This window comes from Peromyscus maniculatus, chromosome 3 (genome assembly GCF_049852395.1).
Source record: "Peromyscus maniculatus bairdii isolate BWxNUB_F1_BW_parent chromosome 3, HU_Pman_BW_mat_3.1, whole genome shotgun sequence".
Taxonomy (NCBI): Eukaryota; Metazoa; Chordata; class Mammalia; order Rodentia; family Cricetidae; genus Peromyscus; species Peromyscus maniculatus.
The window spans coordinates 5,675,193-5,697,282 of record NC_134854.1 but is presented as its reverse complement, the minus strand read 5'-3'; the positions used below and the strand labels follow the sequence as shown (position 1 = coordinate 5,697,282).

The window sequence follows — 22,090 nt, the reverse complement described above, 5'->3', positions numbered from 1 at the left end:
GCCATGAGCCACGTGGCAAGTTATAGATTTATAGAAATTGATTCATTTAACATGTAAGAACTAGATGGCTAGAAGCCTGAGCCATTGGGCCAAATAGTTTAAATAATATAAGCATCTGTGTGTTTATTTTATAAATGGGCTGTCAGACTGCCGGGGCTTGGTGGGACCCAGAGAGAAAAATTCTCCAGCTACAAATTTCCCTTAATTATTATCTAGATGCAATATGTTCTAGTTTTGAGACTAGGTTCTAATTAGAGGGCAGCACAATTTTGGATGGAGCCCCACTGGAAGTAAGGTTTATTTAGGGGTCAAAGAGTCGAGAGTTTATAAGTCAGGTTGGGGTATCAAGCCCTAAAATGTTTAATGGGCTCCGGTTCTTGTTGCTTCTCGTTGGTTCCATATAAATATGCTAATCTATGTTAAGCAATCCTGCCTCTTTCTAAGCAGGGATATATCTATAGACGATGCTGTTATTTATGTTTCCCAGTATCTTCTCTTACCATTTCAAAGGTATTGGTCAGCTGTATAGCTGTGCTAAATACTCAGTGCGTTCTCGTATTTGCTTTAGTCTGATAATTTACTCTGTTTTTATGTTTACATCATAAGATACTCTATGAAAACAGTGGAAGAATTGGTTTTGCTCACAGCCAATCTTGTCTGTGACAAACTCAATAGGACATGATATCCGGCAACGGGTGACTTCCATGTGTGGGTCTTCCTGAGGCTCCCCCACTCTTTGGTAGGCACCCCAGCATCCCTCAGTTTCTGAAAGCAGACATGGAAGAAATCAGTACTGCAAAGCTAATCTTGTTCATAGACGTTTAAAGTTTAAAGTCCTTCAAGTATAAAGTTCCACATGTCTCAAGACCATCCCGAGTGTGTGTGTAGAGGTGTGTTGGTATATGTTCCCCTAATGAATGGAGATGGAAAATATCCAAATGGCCCAAAGTTGGTATAACTGCATGTTTGATTAAAAAGTAAACTCTGTTGGTACCACTCAGACAGAATACTCCCTACTAAAGCCACATTTTTAAAGACTTCAATCTGGCTTGCCTGCTCACTGGACAATTTACTAGTGAAAAAGACCAAGCTGAAATACTTACAACAGCAAGTATTTTCAGTATGACTAATCAATATCTTCTTGGCAGGACTGGTTATTATTTAATATATGGAAAACATCCATTGTGTTTATCATCACCATTACTGGTAAGCACACATTGGCCTACAGTTGTCTTTAGAAACATCTCTGTGGCCTATAGGCTATTTCCAGTCATTGCTATTTCAGCTTTAATCTACAAAAGACAGGTTTGCTCTTTGAAATGGGAAATAACCTTTTCTTGAAGTTGTTGTGTTGTTGTTATTGTTTTGACTTTTCCCAAACAGATCCAGATTCTTCAAAGTGCAACAGAGTGCAAAGCAGCACGTTCAGTTCCAGCTCTGTACTGCTTTGTTCACGAATCAAAAAGGGCTGAGCGTTTTCAGATATCCAAACATATAAATTCAGTTTTCCTTTTCATTTGCCTTTATATCTACCCTTCTGGATTCCAGCTGGAACCAAAACCAAAAGTGCTGAGCGACCACAATAAAGACTGCCTTCCTTGGGGTTTCTAGATCCCTGGAAGTGGGAAGCATTAGTCATTCACAAGCCCCATACCCACAGATTTTCCAGTCTAAATCCTACAAAGCCCAGAGACACGTGTATGTTTCTCAGTCAAGACTACAGGGTGCTCTTCTGAGTGGACCTCAGCATTCAGTACCACAGTGACCCTCCATCTCAGCTTATTTGAGGTCTAAGTTGAAAATAAAATTTCATATTAGTTCAGAGATGTGGAATGCATGAGAAATATGAAGTATTCCAAATATTGATATCATATTAGTATATTTAATGGAAAATAATGAATTCATCTGCTTGTAATTTGTTTCAGTTTCCCTTCCTCCTTAGTTTTTGTGGACCAACTTAGAATACTTTCATAATACAATGTATGACCATATTCCCCTTGACACTTGCTTAGGAAAGAAACACAGTGGTCTCACACTCGGTGATGGTTCTTCACTGTGTGGATTCAGATGTTCTATTAGAGGTCCAGGTCTTATAGAGGTAACTATAGCTATAATGAGTTTGTGAATGCAATGGGCATGCCATTCCCAGAAGACAGCATTTCACATCACTCTTCCCCACCATCTGGCTCTTATATCCTCTCTGCCTTCTCTTCTGTGATGTCCCTTAAGCCTTAGGAGGGGATTTGACAGGGATGTACCATTTAGGCCAAATATATTCAACTGTCACTTAGTCTCAGCCCTTTGACCAGTTATGAGTCTCCACATTAACCCCTCATTAGCAAATTAAGTATGTTTAGTTAATGTCTTTTGTTATATTTGTGAATATGGAACTTTTACAACAATAAAGCCTACTGCAGAGAGAAGCATCTCTGGCCAAGGTTGAGGACAACACTAATCTGTGGGTTGAAGCATATAGAGAAGGCAATTTGACAACATATGGATTTAGCAATACAGCAGTAGTAGGTTCCTCCATTTAGGGCCTTCTCCTAAGTCAAGGGATTTGGAATAGGATAATAGTACCATGCATGGAGCAGGCCTCAAAAATAAGCTCAAAGGTTGGTTACCCTTATAATCTTTATACCGCTATTGCACCAATGGGTATATCTTGTCTGGCAGGTTGGAATGCCACCAATGGAATATCTTGTCTGACATGCCTGGCATGTCAGGCTCTCTGTAAGACATGATTACTTTTATTTCTCATTTGTCTTTGTTCTGATGGCCTTTTAGCTGGAACTGGGACCCATCCTTAAATGAATCGCTTATCATTGATGCCATACATTGACATTATTTTCAATTGGGAGTCATGTTTAAATTGATTATCACATGCCCACAGTCATGCTAAATAATCACATGGTTGCTGCCATGAGCTCACACCAAACTCAGTCCATGTGTAGCTTCACCTTGACTAACCAAATTCCAACTGGGGTTGGGGTGAAGGTGGAGCAAAGCAGAAAAAAGGCTACACCTTTCTCAGAAAGTCTCAACTCGGTGGCAAAAGTAATGTTCTGCTCTATCTTTATGGACATCATCAATATGCTAAGGCGAGGTAGCTGAGTTTTAAAGTGAGGTAGACCTGAGTATAAATCCTAATTCACACAGCATTTCTCTTTTCTTATCTCTAAATTTATCAACTGCCGTGAGAAAAAAAATTACCTAATACGAGGGCTGGTGTAGAGAAGATGCTAAGAAATGCATAGTGATTTCAACCATCATTATTGTCATCACTATGCTTCAGTTTCATACTGGAGTGTAGTCAGAAATTTTCCTGTGTCCTGCCTGCCCAGTCCTATAGGCATTCAGACCCAAGTAAACACACAGAGGCTTATATTAATTATAAACTGGATGGCCTATGGCTCAAGCTTCTTGCTAGCTAGCTCTTATAACTTAACCCATTTCTATTAATTTATAAGTTGCCACTTGGCGGTGGCATTACTAGTCTGCGGGCATCTTGCTGCTCCTTGGGCAGTGGATAGTGTCTCCCCACCATCTGTCCTTTTTTCCCTGTCTCTCTACTTGGATTTCCTGCCTGTCCATAAACTTTCTTGTCATAGGCCAAAGCAACTTTATTTACTAACTAATGGGAACAGCATATATTCACAGCATACAGAAAGACATCCCACAGCACTGGAGAATATGGAGTTTTTGTTAATTTTTTTTCACAAGGAAGGCATCTTAGAAACTCCAACTAGCAACTGATATTCATCCTAGTATTCATGGAGCAGACAAGTTACTTGATGCATATTTGACAAATTAAGTATGCTTACTTAATGTCTATGATTATATTGTGAATATGGAACTTTTATAACAATAAAACTCTGCATGTCCTAAATATGTATATGACTGTATTCATTTAAGTATTGCACCAAGTTATGCTTATTTATGGTGTAGTTTTCTTTAATAGGCATCTGAAATTTGAGCGACATTCAATTCAGGACACATGATATTATTTTTCAGTATGTGTTTAAGATAATCATCTTCTTGCCAAAAAGTTTCACAGAAGAACTTCAGTCAAAGTCCTGGCAAATCTCAAAATCCAAATTCTTCCTTTTTTTTTTTTTCATTTTACAGTACTCATCATAGAATATCATATCTTGCAGGACACCTTGAATATTTCTCAGAAGACTCTTATGATGAATTCTTTAGAAAAAGCAAAATTTACACATAGAATAAATAAAAAGAAAGCTTTAAACAACAAACAAAAAATAAAAACAAAAATTAAACAAAACAAAAAACAGTAAAATTTACTTTATGTCAGGAGCTACCATTCTCTGATGACTTAAGCAACAATTTTATCCCCAATAATATCTTAAATGCTTCATTTAGTGCCATTTAATTTTTGCTGTGTTCTATATTTAGAGGCCATCTTTTATGACATGTCCTAAATAAAAGAAATGCAAGTGCTTTAAAAAAAAAAACTTTCAAAAAGACCCTAGGATGAAGTGCTATCAGCTAAACCCACTTCGTGTCTTTTCTCCTCACAACTGGAAGACAACAACATCACCCTTGCTCCAAGGAGCACACAGACACACCCCACGTCTTCGGTGTCCCCCACCGTGCATGTAGGGCTTAACATGACACACTTTCATGTCTGTTGTGTTCCCAGCTACACGGTATAGAGACAGAAACTATGAGCATAGAAGCCAGTCTTCCTGTCCTCACAGCAAGAGGTTAAGTGATAGAGAAAGTGACCGTAGGACAATAAGAAAGAGCAGTGCCACACATACACACACGCTCTGCAGAAGGGGCTCTGACAGTCGATGTGAGTGCAGGGGGAGCAGACAGCTGTGCATGTAAAGGCACAGAGACAACATTGAACGGTGTCCTGGACACACCAACAGCTGTTTGAGTCAATACTTGCAATGCAGTCTAGAGAATGGGAGCAGGCAGAAAGGAGGGTTAATAAAATTTGCATGTGGGAAAGACGTTTAGCAACCATACAGGAAATGGATGCCTGGGCAGGCAAGAGAGACCCATGAAGAGGTCAAAGCAATCCCAGTGGTAAATAAATACAAGGGCACAGGTCCACATAGCAGTAACGGAAGGGAAAAGGGAAAAGAAGGACACAGTCTAAGCAAAGGCGTGGAGGTTAGTGGGATGCTGGGGGAAATGAGGAGAGACTGGTAACAGGGTTGACCTAGAAATTGGGGCTCTTGTGAGCGCCTGGGGAGCTTGTACGGTAAAAGGCAGATTTGGAGATGGTAACCTGTAAGGTCAAAAGTAGCTGTTTTTGTGAGTGACCCCAACCCGACTAATAGAAACTGAAGCAAGCATGCTTTTCCTCTTACATGCCAAAACCTCCAACAGCAGAGGCTGCAGATCAGGGGAGTCAGAACTATATCATCACAGCTCTGCCCTTTCCCTCAGATCTCCTAATAGTCGTTCCAGCTACCACAACCCTGTCCTGAAAGGCAGGGAGGGCGCCAAAAAAAGGTAGAGCAAAGGAACAAGCTCTGGGGCCACTGAGGTGGCTCAGGGGGTCAGGAGTTTGCTGCCAGGACTGACGACCTGAGTTCAGTCCGGGGGTACGCACGTGGTGGAGAGAGAGAACCAGTTCCCTCAAATGGTCACCCAACCTCCCCCTCAAGACGGCCTCTGGCCTCCGCACATGCCCTGTGGCATGCACATCCATATGTCCCTCCAAAATAAATTTAGATTAAAAATCATTAGAAATCTTTTTTTTTTAAGAAGAAGAAATTTTACATCAGAGAAATGCAGGATTCTCAGCAATTCAGCTCACGCAAAAGGCCGCTCCATGCTGTAAGACAGACAAGGGTGCCTGCTATTAGCTTCCTTTTCCAGGAAGGGGAGTAGGGAAGGTGAAATCCAAATAGATTTTTAACCCCAACTGTGGTATGTGTCTGTTATATTTCTTCTGTAGTTTTTTTTTCTTTTATTGTGAGATCTGCAGAATAGCCACTGAGTTGTCTCTACCCTTTCTGCTCCATGTTGCTTCACAATCACAAGAAGGCTGCTCATCCTTTAGTCTCACATTTGCATCTCAAGTGAACGAAGATACAGAGTGACAAGAAACATGTTTCCCTGGGGACTCGCATCTTTTCCAGAAATCCACACCTGAAATTCATGTACAGGTTTTGGACAACAGCTCTGCCTGTGACCAGTTTTATCCACAGGAAATGCTGGGAAATAGATTTGTTTTAAACATCGAGCACATAGCTACCTCCAACAGCAGCAAAAAAAAGTTGAAAGAAAGTAGGAAGGGAATACGGGTGACTATTGTGCAGGCACCTAAGACAGCCGGCCACGGAACTTGAGGTCATGTGATGCGATTCCTTTCTCTCCTCTCTCTACCTGTCACCATCTTGTAATGAGAAAGCTAGATCATGTGACTTAATAGCACAACCAGTTAGCTCATGAATGGCTAGATCGAAAATTCCCAAGTGCAGTGAGCTCTTTCCAATGGGTCTCACCACTCTCTTTTTCCATAAAATGAGCGCACAGTGTACCCAACTATGTGGATAAGACCCCTTTCTGACACCCACTGACTGTGTGCTCCTTTTGTCCTTAAAAGTTACTTGCCACAGAATATCCGTGTGTGTGTGTGTGTGTGTGTGTGTGTGTGTGTGTGTGTGTGTGTGTAGAAATGAAAATTGTATGTATAGATGCACATGTGTACATGCAGATGGGCATTCATGTGTGGTCACATGCAGATGCCAAAAATAAAACCAACCTCAGGGACTATCAGCATTCTTCTTGAAGCAAGAACTTGGCCTGGAGCTTGCCAAGTAGGCTATGGTGGCTAGCAGTGAGTCCTAGGACTCTGCCTTGTGTCTTACTATTTATGTTTCTTATCATGGGATCTGTTAATGATGTGACAGCTAATCTTTTTTTAAATTTTAATGCAGGATTGTGGTTTGCTGATTAACCCAGAAGAAACCTGTGGGTTGCAGCCCATTTCTTCAGACTACATTGAAGCCATTTCACAGCCTGAAATAGAGAGTTGTCTATCTGGGGACACTAACGGTGATTACATGGATATCCTTTCTCTAAAATAAATCCCTTAGTAAATAAGTACATGTTTAATTAGTCTACCCTTGCTTTAAACAAGGATTTTACTTCTTACATTCCCATAAACATCAAAACATACTATAAATGTAAATGCATTGCTTTTATAGTTGAAACACTCGATTAATCAAGCCCTGTGCATGCTTCATTCCTAACCCATAGCCATCTAGAAATCGCAGATCAGAGGTGAATTCTGCCTGGAGCCTTCTCTTAGCTTCTAACTCATTTCCTAACTCTATGCTTTTCTTGCATCACAATCTCTACAATTAAATGAAGTATGTAATTCCTTGTTTAGTGTCATTCTTCTGAAGATAATGGTTTCATGAGGGCAGGAAGTTGGCTTTTTTTCACTGTATTTTTTATTACATTTTAATGTAATGTGTTTGTGTACCAAAGCGTGCACATGAGGGTCAGAGGACAGCCTGCATGAGTCAGTTCTCTCCTCTCATCATGTGGGTCTCTGGGAACAAATCCAGGTCTCCTTCACCCATTGAGCTTTATCTCCAGTTCCCTTTTTTTGTGTTACAGCAACTCACTACATACATGCATAATCTGTACATAATTCACACATGGTAGATAGAAAATAAATGATGGGAAATGACCACAGCTACCGCTCACATTTTGAGCATCCGTACAAGTAGGGAGATGAGGCTATCAGACTCAGATTACAGCTTTAAATCTTGCCTGAGCCATGGCTAGACCTGCAATGAGAACTTCTCTAAACTCCACTCTCTAAGTCTGCCTCCTCTCAATCTTCTTCCAGCAGGGAAAGGTTAAGACTCGGGGCATGTGTTCCTCAACTGTCCTGGTTACTGTGCTGCATCCTGACCCCAGCACTGCCCTCCTCAGAAAGGCCTGAGAAAGCACACACAGCTGCACTAGCCTTGCCGTGAACTTCACATGGCTGCTGGAGTGGAAAATGAGTTTCCCAAATGAGCAGGGCAAATCGCAATTTGGCATGCAGTTAGCAAACGTGGGTATGTCCCATTCTTGAACATGTGTTCTAAATAATCAACTCCAGTCAGGAGGGGACTGGTATGTTAGGGAGGGTCAGGTGCCATGATCTGTGTCTTCCTGCTGGAGGAGACACAGACTCAGCCTTCAAAGGAGACACCTATATGTCCAGTTCAGCATTGTTTTAATCAGCTGACAATTTATGGCAATCGTAAAACAACGTAATTCTACTCAGTTGAATGGCAACCGAGTCAAAAGCTCTTCCAGTCTAAGTTCATGACACTGGCTGCTCAGGAGACAGCGTGTGTTCTAGCCTGTGAAGTACGCAGTCACGTCAGCTGGGCTCTGGAACATCTCTGTCTGAACTTCCCCGTGGGGGAGGATAGCACAGGGAAGCAGCTTTCTGATGCTTAACTGCGTGGACTTGATTTGGTACACTGTTAAAGGCCTTTAGAGAAGGCCCCACACTGACTGCCATGCTTTATAACCTGAAATTGCAAGACTTCCTCCCTAGAGTCCCTTCCCATCTCTTCCCCGCCTCTCAACTCCTTGTCTCACTTTGTGCTGATAACCTTGCTTTGGGATTTCCAACTCTTCTCCACTCTGTTCTGCTCTCTCCACACACTCTTCCTATCATTTCCGACTATCTGATGCCGTAGCCTTCTCTCTAGCAAGCCTCTTTCCACCATGTTCCCAGTGTAGCCTCCCTGTGTTCCCAGAGCAATTCAGGCATGGTGTTTTCTTCCTTCTCTTTCAAGTGTGTCTGAGACCTGTGGTCTCCAGAATGGTGTGATTTACACCAGGAAGAGGAGGGAAGAGCACAGAGCCATCCTGGTGATGAAGCTAATAAAGATGAAAATATACGTGCATCTGCTTTGTATCTAATCATTTTTATTTTCCTGTTTTATGAAGGACACAATATATAAACACAGGAGTCTCTGCATATCTTACAGTGTGCATATGCTAAGACGTCAAGGGCACAAGAGCAGTGTGTATTTAATGATGGCTTCCTTAGATTAGATTTCTCAAGAGCATAAATTGTCCATACTTGTCTTCCAATATCTAATAGAGAGTAAAGAAAAATGCTTTACTGAACTAAACCAACATTTAATCCTTTTCTTCTTCCACAGAAATCTATGACACAATCAGGAAGATAGGCACAGAGAGAGAGAGACACAGAGAAAGACAGAGACAAAGAGAAGGAGAGAGAGAGAGAGAGAGAGAGAGAGAGAGAGAGAGAGAGAGAGAGAGAGAGAGAGAGAGAGAGAGAACTGAAAGGCCCACAGACTCTAAGATACTGACAAAGCCCAGACAATATTTTTCTCGAATGTACTGTGTGTTCTCAGAGATAATTCCATTCTTCATAATAGAACTTCCTTGGTATGAAGAGAGATGTAGTCATGGTAGACGATGCTGGAATGAAATCTACTTAGAAGTTGTCTGTTTAGCTAAACATTCACTGGCCCAAAAAGTTATTTTAATAATGTGATACAACTATTTAGCAAAACAGGATCCATTCTTTTTACCTATGATATAATAATGCCAAACTGTCTTTTTTCAATTACACTAGCTTAGATGGTTTTGAATCACTGCATTTCTCTTTTATTCCTAAAAATAAGATAATAATTGGAAATAAGGTAATAATTGCTTAATAAAGTAAAGTAATAGTTCTGCTTTGGAGAAAGGAAGTATGTATACAGTGATCATTAAATAATAAAAAGCAAATCATAATATATAAACAATGAAACTTTTAGTAAGAAGTGTAACAAAACTCTGGTATTTCTAATATTTATAATGTAGGCTTTTTTTATTCACTAAGTACCCTTTATTTTATGAGATTATACACCAAAATTAATATTAGTATGTACATGTTTTTATATCCACCATGGTCCTAAAAGACAAAAACATTTTTTCTCCATGATACCATCCAATATGATTCACTCAAGTGGCGGGAATCTCATCTGCATTCAGCATAGAGCTCAAACTATACAGAAATGACTTTTCTGAAAGACGGCTTCATTCCTCAGGATGTCATTACTGAAAATATATATCATATTTTATTTCAAAACTTACAGCTTGGATTCATTCAGTGTTTAAATATAAAACATAGGGCTTATGTCCTTCCTATTTTGACAGTTTTAGTGAAGAGCTGGTGTCATTTAAGATGTCAAGAATCCCAGTCTCACAGATGTTGTACAGATGGCTACTTCAACTCACTGTAAATAAAGGCATTGCTAACTGATTAAAAAAGTAGAAAAAGTCATGGCTACATAAATGTGTAGTAGTATGTGACATGGGTGCTAAGTTTATAGATACCAACCAAGCCTTTTTTTTTTTTTATGTATGTAAGACTTCATGCCCCCAAATGGATTGCATCCATATTTGAGTGATTCCTGCAGATCACCTCTTTTCCTTCATAATGGAAGTAGCCATGGAGGGTCTCAGTTTGTGGAAAGTTAGCCATCAGCAAGGTTGGGGAACTGAGAGTGTTCTGGATGCATGATGCTCTTTGAATTGTAGGAATCTGATTAAAAATAAATAACTAATAAATAAAACACTTCCCTAACATACCGTTATCCTATCAGAAAACTATTAACCACAGTCTTTACCAACACATACACCAACTGAGTAAATTCAACTTGAAAATTTTTTTAATTGTTTTATTTTATGTGAATGAGTATTTTGCCTACATGGATGTGCACCAAGTACATACATGGTGTCTGGGAGACCAGGAAATGGAGTTAAAATGGTTCTAAGCCACATCTGGGTGCTGGGAACCAAACCCAGGTTCTCTTCAAGAACATCCATTAACCACTGAGCCATCTCTCCAACTCCTAAATTCAACTTTTTAAAAATAAAGAAAAGAATTAAGATAATCAGATAATGGGGGTTCTCTCAAAATAACTATTAGGTCATATGTCATTTTTGACTGATGATTTTGGACTAAAAGTGACCTATAACATGCTATCAGAATGAACAAATTGGAGATTCTTGATTATGGTCCAGCTCTGGTATTGAACTCACACCCTTCACTTACTGATGCCTTCATTTGCTGCATCTGTGAAACAAGAGTGTGACAAGGAGCAGCTCTGAGCTCCCCTCTAACTCCATCCCAGGCGAATCTGCACATCCCCTGGAGGCAAATCTCTTCCCCTTGCCATTTAAAGCTCCCCCTGTCCCCTACATCTTCTGTTCTATTGTCTCTGTCTCCACCTGCACACTGTGGAAACCACCTTACGTGGCAGACCCTGTGTGTGCAGTCTGTGCAGAGGCCAATCAGCCTGCCTCATGCCTACCAGGCTCATCCCATCACTGTTCACAAAACATGCTTTCAGAACTTCTGAAACTCATCTCTCAGGAAAGTCCTGTTTCCATCCCATGAAATTTCCAGAAAACCCTCTGTTTTCACTTTATTATGAACCACCATGGCATACTTGTGGTTAGGACACAGGACTAAAATCTATTTATGGGCAGCTAAGCACCAGGCACCATGGCAGGTGCATACATATTTTCCTTATAAAGTAGTAAATTTAATCATGAAAATATTAAGTCATTTGTCCAATTGAAACAGTGAGCTGCAACCTTGGCTTTGCAACAGAACCATCTGAAAGCATTTATATATATATATAGTTAAATCTCTTACTTAATTTTGCACCAGTGTGCACCCTAGGCACAAGGATTTTAAAAAAGCTTTCTGGGTCAGATTTGCAATCAACATCGAGCTAACTGGAGGAGGCAGACCCTGGGGACCTATGTGTCTCCACAGCCTGAGTTATTTCACCATCACAGACATTTCTACTCAATTTTGCATTACCTGTCAGGATACTGCTATGATCTCAAATATGTAACCCTTGAATCTGAATATCAGAGCTTTTTTCTTAGATTTAGGATTATAATTAAAAGTGTATTGGTTTAAATATTAAGGCAACTCCACATAGTTAAAAGGGAGGTTTATTTTGTGGGGCAACTTACAAGTGAAGGGACAGGTAACAGGGTCTGGGAAAGATGTAGCACAGTCCGGCGGTGTTCTCTGGAGAACTCTACTCAGTCTACCTCCAGTGTCCAGGATCCAGGAACCAAGAGAGCCAGCCCATCTGGATCTCAGGTCTTCAGAGGTCCTCTCTCAGCTCCGCCTTGCAGGTGTTACCGAAGCCTCAAAGGGTTCGGTCAAAGCTGGAAAAGCTACCCACTACAAAAGTGTGCCCCAGTTGTTCAGCTCAAATCCTTGTTCCACTCCCTTCTTGGAAATCAACAGAGTACTCGCCTTCCTAAATTCCAGTTGGAGAGGTGGCAAGATAGTTCTGAGGGTTAAATATGTTAATATCTTAAACCTCTTAAATACAGCTGGCATATAAAAGTACTAGCTGTTTTCATATGCCTGTGACATTTTAATGTTGTAGCACCTAATACCGCACCAGGCTCAATCCTTGATGCCTGGAGTTACCACAGTACACTCAACAAGCAGTCTACACAAGGAGGAATGTAATGATGGTGACCATTCCTGAAGCTGAAAGTATTCATGTGTAGACCTTGGATAAGGCCATTTTCTGAAATTCTCTTTACATTTAAAAACCAGAGCAAAGAAAAAAATGTGCGTCGAGAAGGACGTGTATGCCTGCCTTCCGAGGAATTTTAGTGCTGTGTTCCTGTTTCAGCTGACACTCTATCTGCTAAAGTTACTCTTACGTATATTTCTCTCTTTTCTTGCAATTCATAATTTCCTCCTGTCCTTTTCCTTTTATTTTTTCCCTTCCCAGCTTCTTTCTCTTAATATGCTGATGCTTTTCCCCCTTTCTGTAGCAGATCTGTAAAGGCCATGCACTACATTTCACTTTATAGTTTATTATTTACAACTGCTTCAACACACACCAACACTCATGTGCACAATTCTGACACCCCTGAGGTCATGAATGTAATAGGTACTATATTTACATCCTGAAGGTTGAAAATCTTCCCACTGCAATTCATATCACACTGGAGGCTTTGCAAACAGCACCACAAATCAGACTCAGAAAAGGTAGAAAGTTTTATTTAAAATTTGTCTTGCCGGGCGGTGGTGGCGCACGCCTTTAATCCCAGCACTCGGGAGGCAGAGCCAGGTGGATCTCTGTGAGTTCGAGGCCAGCCTGGGCTACCAAGTGAGCTCCAGTGAAAGGCGCAAAGCTACACAGAGAAACCCTGTCTCGAAAAACCAAAAAAAAAAAAAAAACAATAAAATTTGTCTTGAGGCTGTAGAGATAGATGGCGCGGCGGGTACATGCACTGGGTGCATAAACCTAACAATCAGAGTTCAGTCCCTGGGACCCATGTAAAAAGCCTGGTGCTGCATGGCTGTAACCCTGGAATCCCTGGGACCCATGTAAAAAGCCTGGTGCTGCATGGCTGTAACCCTGGAGTCCCTGGGACCCATGTAAAAAGCCTGGTGCTGCATGGCTGTAACCCTGGAGTCCCTGGGACCCATGTAAAAAGCCTGGTGCTGCAGGGCTGTAACCCTGGAGTCCCTGGGACCCATGTAAAAAGCCTGGTGCTGCATGGCTGTAACCCTGGAATCCCTGGGACCCATGTAAAAAGCCTGGTGCTGCAGGGCTGTAACCCTGGAACTCCTACGGAAAGATGCGGGGTGGAGACAGGGGGATCCTCCAGAAGCTTCCAGGCCAGCCAGCTATCCTGGAGAAAGCCATGCAGCAGTGGAAATATCAGATGAGACCCTGCTGCCTCAGCATGGTGGGAGGAGAGAACCAGCTCTGAAAAGTTGCTGGCGACCCCCACCTGCAGCGCACCCCCACAAAACAAATAAACAGCTTTAAATTTTTTTCTTTCTTAATCCAAAATCAGAAAAACTCTGCCAGTAACAACAGGTAGATTACCACTACACTTGAATTTAAATACATTATCTCACTGCGTCCTCACACCAAATCTTCACAGACTACTCACCTCAACCAAACTATGAGGAAACCAAGCAGACACAGCTATAAAAATGAAAATAACCACACCCAAAGTGCCATCAATTAAATGAAGGCAGAATAACCAGTCTTGAAAATTACAAATTTTCAAAATACTGATGTATCTCTCTTCTACTGACAATTTCTTGAGCATGGGGAACATGTCTCTTATTGTACAGGCAACCTGTTCATGTGTCAGGTTGATGAATGTTCGTGACCCACTGACAACCTGAGGACTCCCAATCATCTTTAGTCCTATTGAAGTTCAAAAGCAAGTTAATGGTTGAGAGTCACACAGTCACTTGTTTCCTTTGTACTTACATAGTTTCATGGGACAGAACTCACTTCTGACTTCAGCATGAACTATTATTTCACAACATGTGGTCATGTTGCTCTTCTGCTTGATTGACAGGAGGCTATACATTTTTCCCACTGGGTTTATCAGATAACAATGGTCTTCTCATGTTAATTTTTGTAATTGTGTGACATTGAGTCCTATACTTGTAAAGTGTAATTTCACCAGCAGAAACTAACAAAGCAGAAACTAATGAAGTCTTGCTGTGTCTTCCAGGCCAGTGGATTGTGCCTTGCCTTAGTTGTTCAGACAACAGGACTTGTGACTGGAGAGAAATAACCTGGCAGCCACACAACTGCCACCATGACATCCTAACCAAGTCAGAACTTCAGCAGTGCCTGCAAGGAAGGAAGGTAGGTTCTGCATTCCTCTGGGGAAGCCTGGGATTCTTGCCATATGCAGGACTGAAGCCAGACAATTGCATGTGCTAGACCAGCTTCTGCTCTCTTGCAGTTAGACTATGAAAACTAACCCTATGTCACTTGGCTTTTTGATTCGTGTGTAGATGTTATCACAGAAGAACTTTAATAATTCTTCCTCACATGTTCATTTTTCTCCAAATTAGTTTATCTGGCAAATGGAGGATATTAAAGTCATGCGCTGTGCTGACCCAATTCCATGCTGTTTTTCCAGCATAAATCAGAGCAGCCAGCCTCATCACTGTTGAAACAGACATCTGTAGCTCAATCCAAGAAGCCAAATGCTCCTGCATGCAAGACTTCTAGAACTTACCATGTGTGTGTTGCTGTGTTTACCCTCTAACCTTGCTGACCTTTCTTCGCATTCCTGGGCAGGTCTCACGTGGACCTCACCAGGCTGGCACTCCCTCTATTGAGGCTCCTAAGCTGATTTCTTGGACATGCAGTTTCTTCTTGCTAGGCATGCTCTGTCTAGGTAGAGCCCGGCAGAACTCTCAGACATGCGAAATTGGCACATAGACTGAGATGCTTGGTTGACATCAAGTAAGTAATCTTAACCAGATTTTCAAAGTCCTTTTTATCAGATGGACTTATCCTTATGTACCATGTGTAAACTCTCACATATGGGCAGGCCAGTTTCAAAAGCTGACTTTTAAAACAGCATAGTATGGAATGCATGCCAAATTCTCTGTTAGTATTTAGCTTAAGAAGAATGTGAACAGGGAGGTCTAGGGTGGGAAGATAGATGTGTTTCTTCATTTCAAGAGAAGGATAGCGATGCTCAAGAATGCGAACATACCAATAATTAAGAAGCAATGTTAGTTAAATGTTAAAGGAGAGAGCAAGTAAACAATGGTTTAGAAATGTGTCAGCAGTATTAGCTGACCCTTTTGTCTGTGTAAGGAACAGGTCACCCGGCAGCTTTCAGCATTAGGACTAGGGGTGTGTTTGATTCACACAATAGCCTCATTGATGCAGACAGTTTGTGATATGTAATAATCATTTAATGAATATTAGCAGGACTGGGGATAGAGCCAGTGGTATGAACTTACAGTATGCAAGGACCTGGTTTTAATCCCCTGTACCACTGATCTATCAATATTTATTGAATATGTGAATAAATGAAAATCTTAATTATTCTTAATCACAATTCTATGAAGTAGATGTTATAAATGTTGTCTACCTGAGAAAATTCAAGTTTTCAGAGGTGGAATTCACTGGTAAAATGCATGAGCTACTGTGACTGCATCGGCAAGCACCAACTTGGATCATGCATCCTCTGCATCTTAGAACTGAAGCGGTATAACTGACAGTCCTGCTTGTCATTCCAGACAGCTCTATACCCAGAATTCCATTCTAACCTCAGAATCCAGAGGACTGGGCACAACTCCAAGAAGATGTCGCAGTCTATTGACCTGAAAAGCCATAGAGGCAAATACATCACTGAATTACATGGCTTTTTTTTTTTCCCTCGAGCTCATTCTCTTCATCGGTAAAGTGATAAGTAACTATGATCTAACCCTCCACAGTGGTTGACCACCTCTGTGGAAAGCTGAAGATACTACAGTCTAATGCCATAGACTAGGTGGCTCCAACAGATAAACTTCCCATAGTTCTGAGCTGGGGAGTCTCAGGTCACTGCCAGTTTCTCATGGTTTTTCTTGTGTCCATTCATGACAGAAAAGGTGCTGAAATTACCTCCTCTTTTTACACAGACAATACCACCATCATAGGGGCTCTACCTTCATCACCTGGTCTAAACTAATCACCTCCACAGTGTTCCACCTGTGTGTGGAACCACCTGTGGATACCATCACACGGTTTTTACTGTGTTGACGTTCAAATTCCTGTAAGTCATAAAGAGCCTATAACATTGTCTCTACTAATGACAAAGCTGGTAATTAGCAACTCTGTAAGGCATCAGGAAAAGGGGATGCTTTCTTTCCTGCTTTTGAGAAAGATATGTTATTATGACACCTGAAAACGAAAGCTTATGGACACGAGATGTGACTTGAGCAGAGGCCGGCTGGCCAGCACCTACCACAAAGGGCTTACCAGAGTGCCTCACTTCTTCTCAGGTTGTGCTGGTCAGCACACTCAGAAACTCACACTTGCCCCCACACTGGCATTGCCCTACAGACTTTGATTTGTTCATCAGAATGCTGACTTAGTTTATATACAACATTAAGGGTTCTCCATTTTTAGCAAAGAAGTGACATAATCAGAGTCAGAGAAAGGCCACCCCATAGTGGTACGGGGACTGTAAACAGAGGACATGAGTGCCATTTGACAGGCTGTCTAATGAAATTTCAAAATGCAACACTGAGAGACAAAGCCAATATAAATTATATATCAAGCAATCCCATCAATATAAAAACTAATGCATACATACAAATCTGCTTACGTAGATGGAAAATTTCTGGACATAACAAAGATGTATGAATGAAGACACAATGTAGTGAAGATACGATAGACTCTATTAAATAGACATCAGATGTCAACCTCTGACTTCTGCACACATATATGTGTTCACACACACCCACACTTATATCACATACATACAAAGCAGGAAAATAAGTAATATAATATTTTATTTTATTAAAAACATGAAATGCTGGCTTTTTGCCTCTCTTTCTAATGTGTCAAATAGTCAAGAAGGCTTTAGCAATACAAAATATTATGTTAGCATTGCTACTCAGAAAATCACTTCACAAGTGTATAAAGATAGCAAGGTAGAAATGAGATAGAATGATCCTCAGACTGGCATTCAGGAAATCTGAGCCATGCTCTGATTCCACCTGATAAAATAAGTTCTATTCAGTAAGCTTACCTGCCAATTCTGCTGCCCATCTGAGAAATACTGCACTGTCCATTATGCCTAAAGTGTTAGCACAGGCATTAGAATTTTCCCAGAGATCTGCCCTGAGAAAGTCCTTCCCAGAGTCCTGGGGAAGACACTATGTCTAGCATGGGATTATGTGAAGGAAAAGAATCTATGTACACCAGGCTCTTTTGTCTGTTTATTTCTCTGTAACAAACTTCTGTCTACACAGCTTCAGTTCCGTCCTGACACTCAGTTCCTCTCTGTCCCTTCTTTTTCTGTCCTCTCATAGCCCTAGTAATAATTAAGTTCTTAGGCTCTTATGCTTATCTTTGTCCTCTGTTCCTTTGTCCTCCGTCTTTCCTTCCTCTTCTCCTCTCCTGACCTGATTCAAATCCACCTACAGTCTGCAAAACTTTTCCTTGCTCCTTACTCCTCAGCCTGAGCCAGTCTGCCTTACCATCTACAGACACTCTGCCTTGTTCTCTTCTCTGACCAGACCAGGAATTCTGCTTCTGTCTTTGCTGCACCTGGCTATGCAAAAACTCTTTTGTCTTGAGTCAATAGCTCTGGATGCCACTAAGAGATGGTCTGAGATTCATTTGCACAAGAAACAAAGCTTTGCATCTACAGTCCACCTGTGTCCTAGGCTCTGTAGGGGTGTTACCTCGTTCAGATCAGCAGTAGGTCTGAGAAGTTATACTATTTGACTTATAGTCTAGTACTATATGAGCACATAAGAATTTCATAGTAGAAAACAGTTGATATATTAAAAGCTGAATAACACAAAATATTCTCTGACAAATGGCTTCCCTCTAGGAAAATTCCTTGACCTTTCTAGGTATAGTTTTATTATACACAGCTGAATCTCTATAATATATTCTTGCAGCTTGTAACACACAGGGCAGAGTCCCACAGATCATTTACAAAGTTCTGACTGTGTGATGTCATATTGTTCATTCATTTATCTAATCTTTGCTGAGCTAGGAATCTGCTCTAGCAGAGTACAACATGATCCTTCAAAGAGCTGGATTTCAGGTGTAAGGACCAGTAAGAGAAGTGTTCCGTGCCATAAAGCATGATCATTGCAATGGCAGGGAGAAGGGCAGAGACAGGTACCAGATCCAGACTGGGATGGTCTGGCAAGGTTGCCAGAGAGGAGGCAGCTAGGAAGAAAAGTGTTTGTAGTTAGAGGCCATCTAGTTTGAAATAGTTCAATTGAGATCTAAAAACAATTAGGCATATTCATTTTCCCTGAGAGCATCTACTGTGAGAATCCTGTCTTTCAAACCAGGAGGTCTCTTGTTTCCCTTCTGCTGAGAGAACTAATGGAAACGGCATGCTGACAATGGGGCAGGACTGTGCAGAGGAGGACTAAGGTGGGCTGGTGCCCATACTTGCATGTACGTCAGCTACCTGCATTGTGCATCACATGCAAGGGAGACATTACCAAAGCCTGCCCCTTTTCTACCAGTTTTACCAACCTGAAGACTCATATGAAAACATCCGATCTTTGACAATGAAAATCCACAATTTTAACTATTCCCTTGAGAAAGAAGTTTGGACATACTCTATTACAAGAAAAGCAGACTTCTGAGTCCTAATTCTGGCAAGCTACAGGTTTGGGGAACATGTTACATGAGTCTTCTTTCTCCGAAGAATCAGATATAATGGCAACAGGATTTGACTAGGCTTCTGAGAATTACTGGACAGTTAGACTCCCAAGGAACATTCTGCTTCCTCTAGATTCTCCACATAGCTTCATTAAATCTCCTTGTGCTATTGCCATTTCCCTGCTGTTCACACCAGTGGATGCCAAGACTGTACTTGGAAACACAAGCTTACCTGGAGGGAAGGAACAAGACACAAATCAGTGGAGATTTGAAAAGCAGCTCAAATCACCAGCAACTTTGACCAAGAAACTCACTCAATGGCAAATGAGCAGAATTGGGCTTCCTACACCTTGGGCATTTTCTTTCATTTCAGCAATGTTGAGTAGAAGAATCACAGAATGACCTCTCAAGGGGAAAGAGGGGACAAGTGTCAAAATATCTAAAAAATTCATTTCTGTACAAACATGTGTACAGGGGGTGGAGGGTAAATGTGGGACTCTTATTAAACTTGATTTTACACAAGTGGGTTTTTCATCTCTGTGTATGGGTTTGTTTTTGTGATGTATAGTAATAATTATGTTGAATCAAAGTAAAAATCAATTGAAAAAACTAGTATGTTAATCATAACTGCATTTCTCCAAATGAATCCTTGCTTCTCCATGAACTCTGAGTAGAACATTGATAAGCACGGATCAGCAGGACTCTGTACTCACCCTGTGAAGCAATTTAGAAGTGCGACAAATCTGTAGCTGAATAAAAAAGCAAAACAAATGAATTAAACAAGCCTTGTTTTGTTTGATAGTTGAAAACAGTTCGTAGTTTAAACCAATAGGAAAATGTCTGAATAAAGAGTGCAGTTAAGAGAGGGAAATAGAGGTCATAGGCATCAGTACTAGATGGGTAGGACTAGTGGTTCCTTCCTTCCTTTAGAACAATAAGCCAGAGCACACCAACTGATTATCCAATACCAATGTTCACCCTGGAAACACATACATTCAAGTAATATCATATGTACTGAGCAGGTTGCATTTATATATTTAGGAGTACACACATGCACACACAAAAATACATATGTAACAGCAATTAAAGAAATAAAGGCCATGAAATTGAAAGGAGGTAGCCTGTGGCAGTTTGGAAGAAGGAAAGAGAAGGGGGACAGAATATAATTATATTAAAATCTCAATAATTAAAATTATAATAAGAAAGTGAAATAGAAAAATCTATATTTAAAGAGAATACTTAAACATGGCTGTTAACCATAAAAGGTGACTTAAATTTTTCAAAAGGCCTTTAATATTAGTTGTCCCTCCCCATAGTCCCCTTCTTCCCTCTCCTCCCACTCCTCTCCCCACTGAATCCTCCTATTCTAGTTCCCCTACTGTCTCTTCACTGCTTATACTCTATTTCCCCTCCTTAGGAGATCCCCTTCCCCCAGTCCCTTTCTAGCTACCTAACCTCTGTGATCATATAGATCATATTCATTTTCTCAACAGCTAAGTAATATTCCATTTTTACTTTAATATACCACATTTCGATTGTCCATTCATCAGTTGATGGACATCTACGTTGTTTCCAATTTCAGCAATGAACATGAATAAACAAATATCTCTGCAGCAAGTTGCAGAGTCCTTCGGGTTTATGCCCAAGGATGGTACAGCAGGATCTTGTGGTAGATAGATCTTCAGCTTTGTGAGGAACCTCCCTCCACACTGATTTCCAGAGGAGCTGTTTCAGTTTGCACTCCCACCAGAGAAAAATGAGTGCTCCCCTGTCCCTGCAGCCTCACAGGCATGTGGTGTTATTTGTTTTATTTATCTTGGCCATTCTGACTGGTTGGTGTAAGATGAAATCTCAAAGCGTTTTTAATTTGTACTTCCCTGATGGGTAAGGTTGTTGAAAGTTTTTATTTTTAAGTGTGTCTTAGTCATCTCTGTTTCAAGTTGTGAAAACTCAGTTTTGTTCAATATACCAATTTTAACTGAGTTATTTGTTTTCTTGCTATTCGGTTTTTGTTTTGTTTTGTTTTTGTTATTGTTCCTTATATATGCTAGATATTAACCCTCTATCAGTTGTATGACTGGTAAATATTTTTTCCCATTCAGTAGGTTTCCACTTTCCTCGAATGGTGATGATTTTTGCTGTACAGAAGTTTTTTAGCTTGATGAGGTCCCATTTATTAATTGTACTTAATGCCTGAGTTATTGGTGTCTTGTCCAGAAAGTCCTTCCCTGCACCTGTGGGTCCAAGCCTATTCCCTACATTCTCTTCTATTAGGTTCAGGATATCTGGTCTTATATTGAAGTCCTGATCCATTTGGACTTGAGTTTTGTGCAGAATGATAGATATTATAGATCTATCTTCATTCTTCTACATGGTGACATCCAGTTTGACCAGCACCATTCATTAAAGATGTTGTTTTTCCTCTGGTGTATATTTTTGTCTTCTTTGTCAAAATATCAGCTGTCTTTAGGTGTATGGAATTATGACCAAGTCTTTAACTCTATTCTATTGGTAAACGTGTACATTTTAAAGTACCGTTTTAAAGCTGTGTAGGATCTTGGACATTAAGGTGTTTAAAGTTTTGAAGTGTGGGCTGAATTATAATATTTCTTTAATAACACATGAATTCCATGAAGATTACACAATTCATTGTTGTCAGTCTCAATAATTGAGGTAAATAAAAAGACATAAGTGTCTCTCTTCATTATCACCAGTTAAGGGTGACTTATGCATGATGCCCTCCTCCAACAATGGGTCACAGGAAATGATAGTAGAGACAAGTCACTTTGTCCAAGGAAAAAGTAATAACCCCCCCTGCCATTACAGAGTTGTTTGTTTTCCTTTTCTTGTCCAATTTTGTGTGATTGAAAGCGGCTTGGTTAAATTACATTTATTTTTGCCCC

At 40.6% G+C, this 22,090-nt stretch overlaps 1 protein-coding gene across 9 annotated transcripts in view; it reads left to right on the top strand.

Moving 5' to 3' along the window:
* Cped1 (cadherin like and PC-esterase domain containing 1) overlaps window positions 1–22,090 on the top strand; it is a 294,083-nt gene that overhangs the window by 231,005 nt on the left and 40,988 nt on the right. For 6 of the 9 annotated variants that reach the window (XM_006994487.4, XM_006994486.4, XM_042272826.2 and 3 more), the window contains 2 exons: window positions 6,924–7,041; window positions 14,551–14,687. In XM_006994487.4, the coding sequence (XP_006994549.1) occupies window positions 6,924–7,041; window positions 14,551–14,687 (255 nt within the window). The other 3 variants (XR_013049666.1, XM_076566160.1, XM_076566161.1) reach the window with 3 other exon arrangements.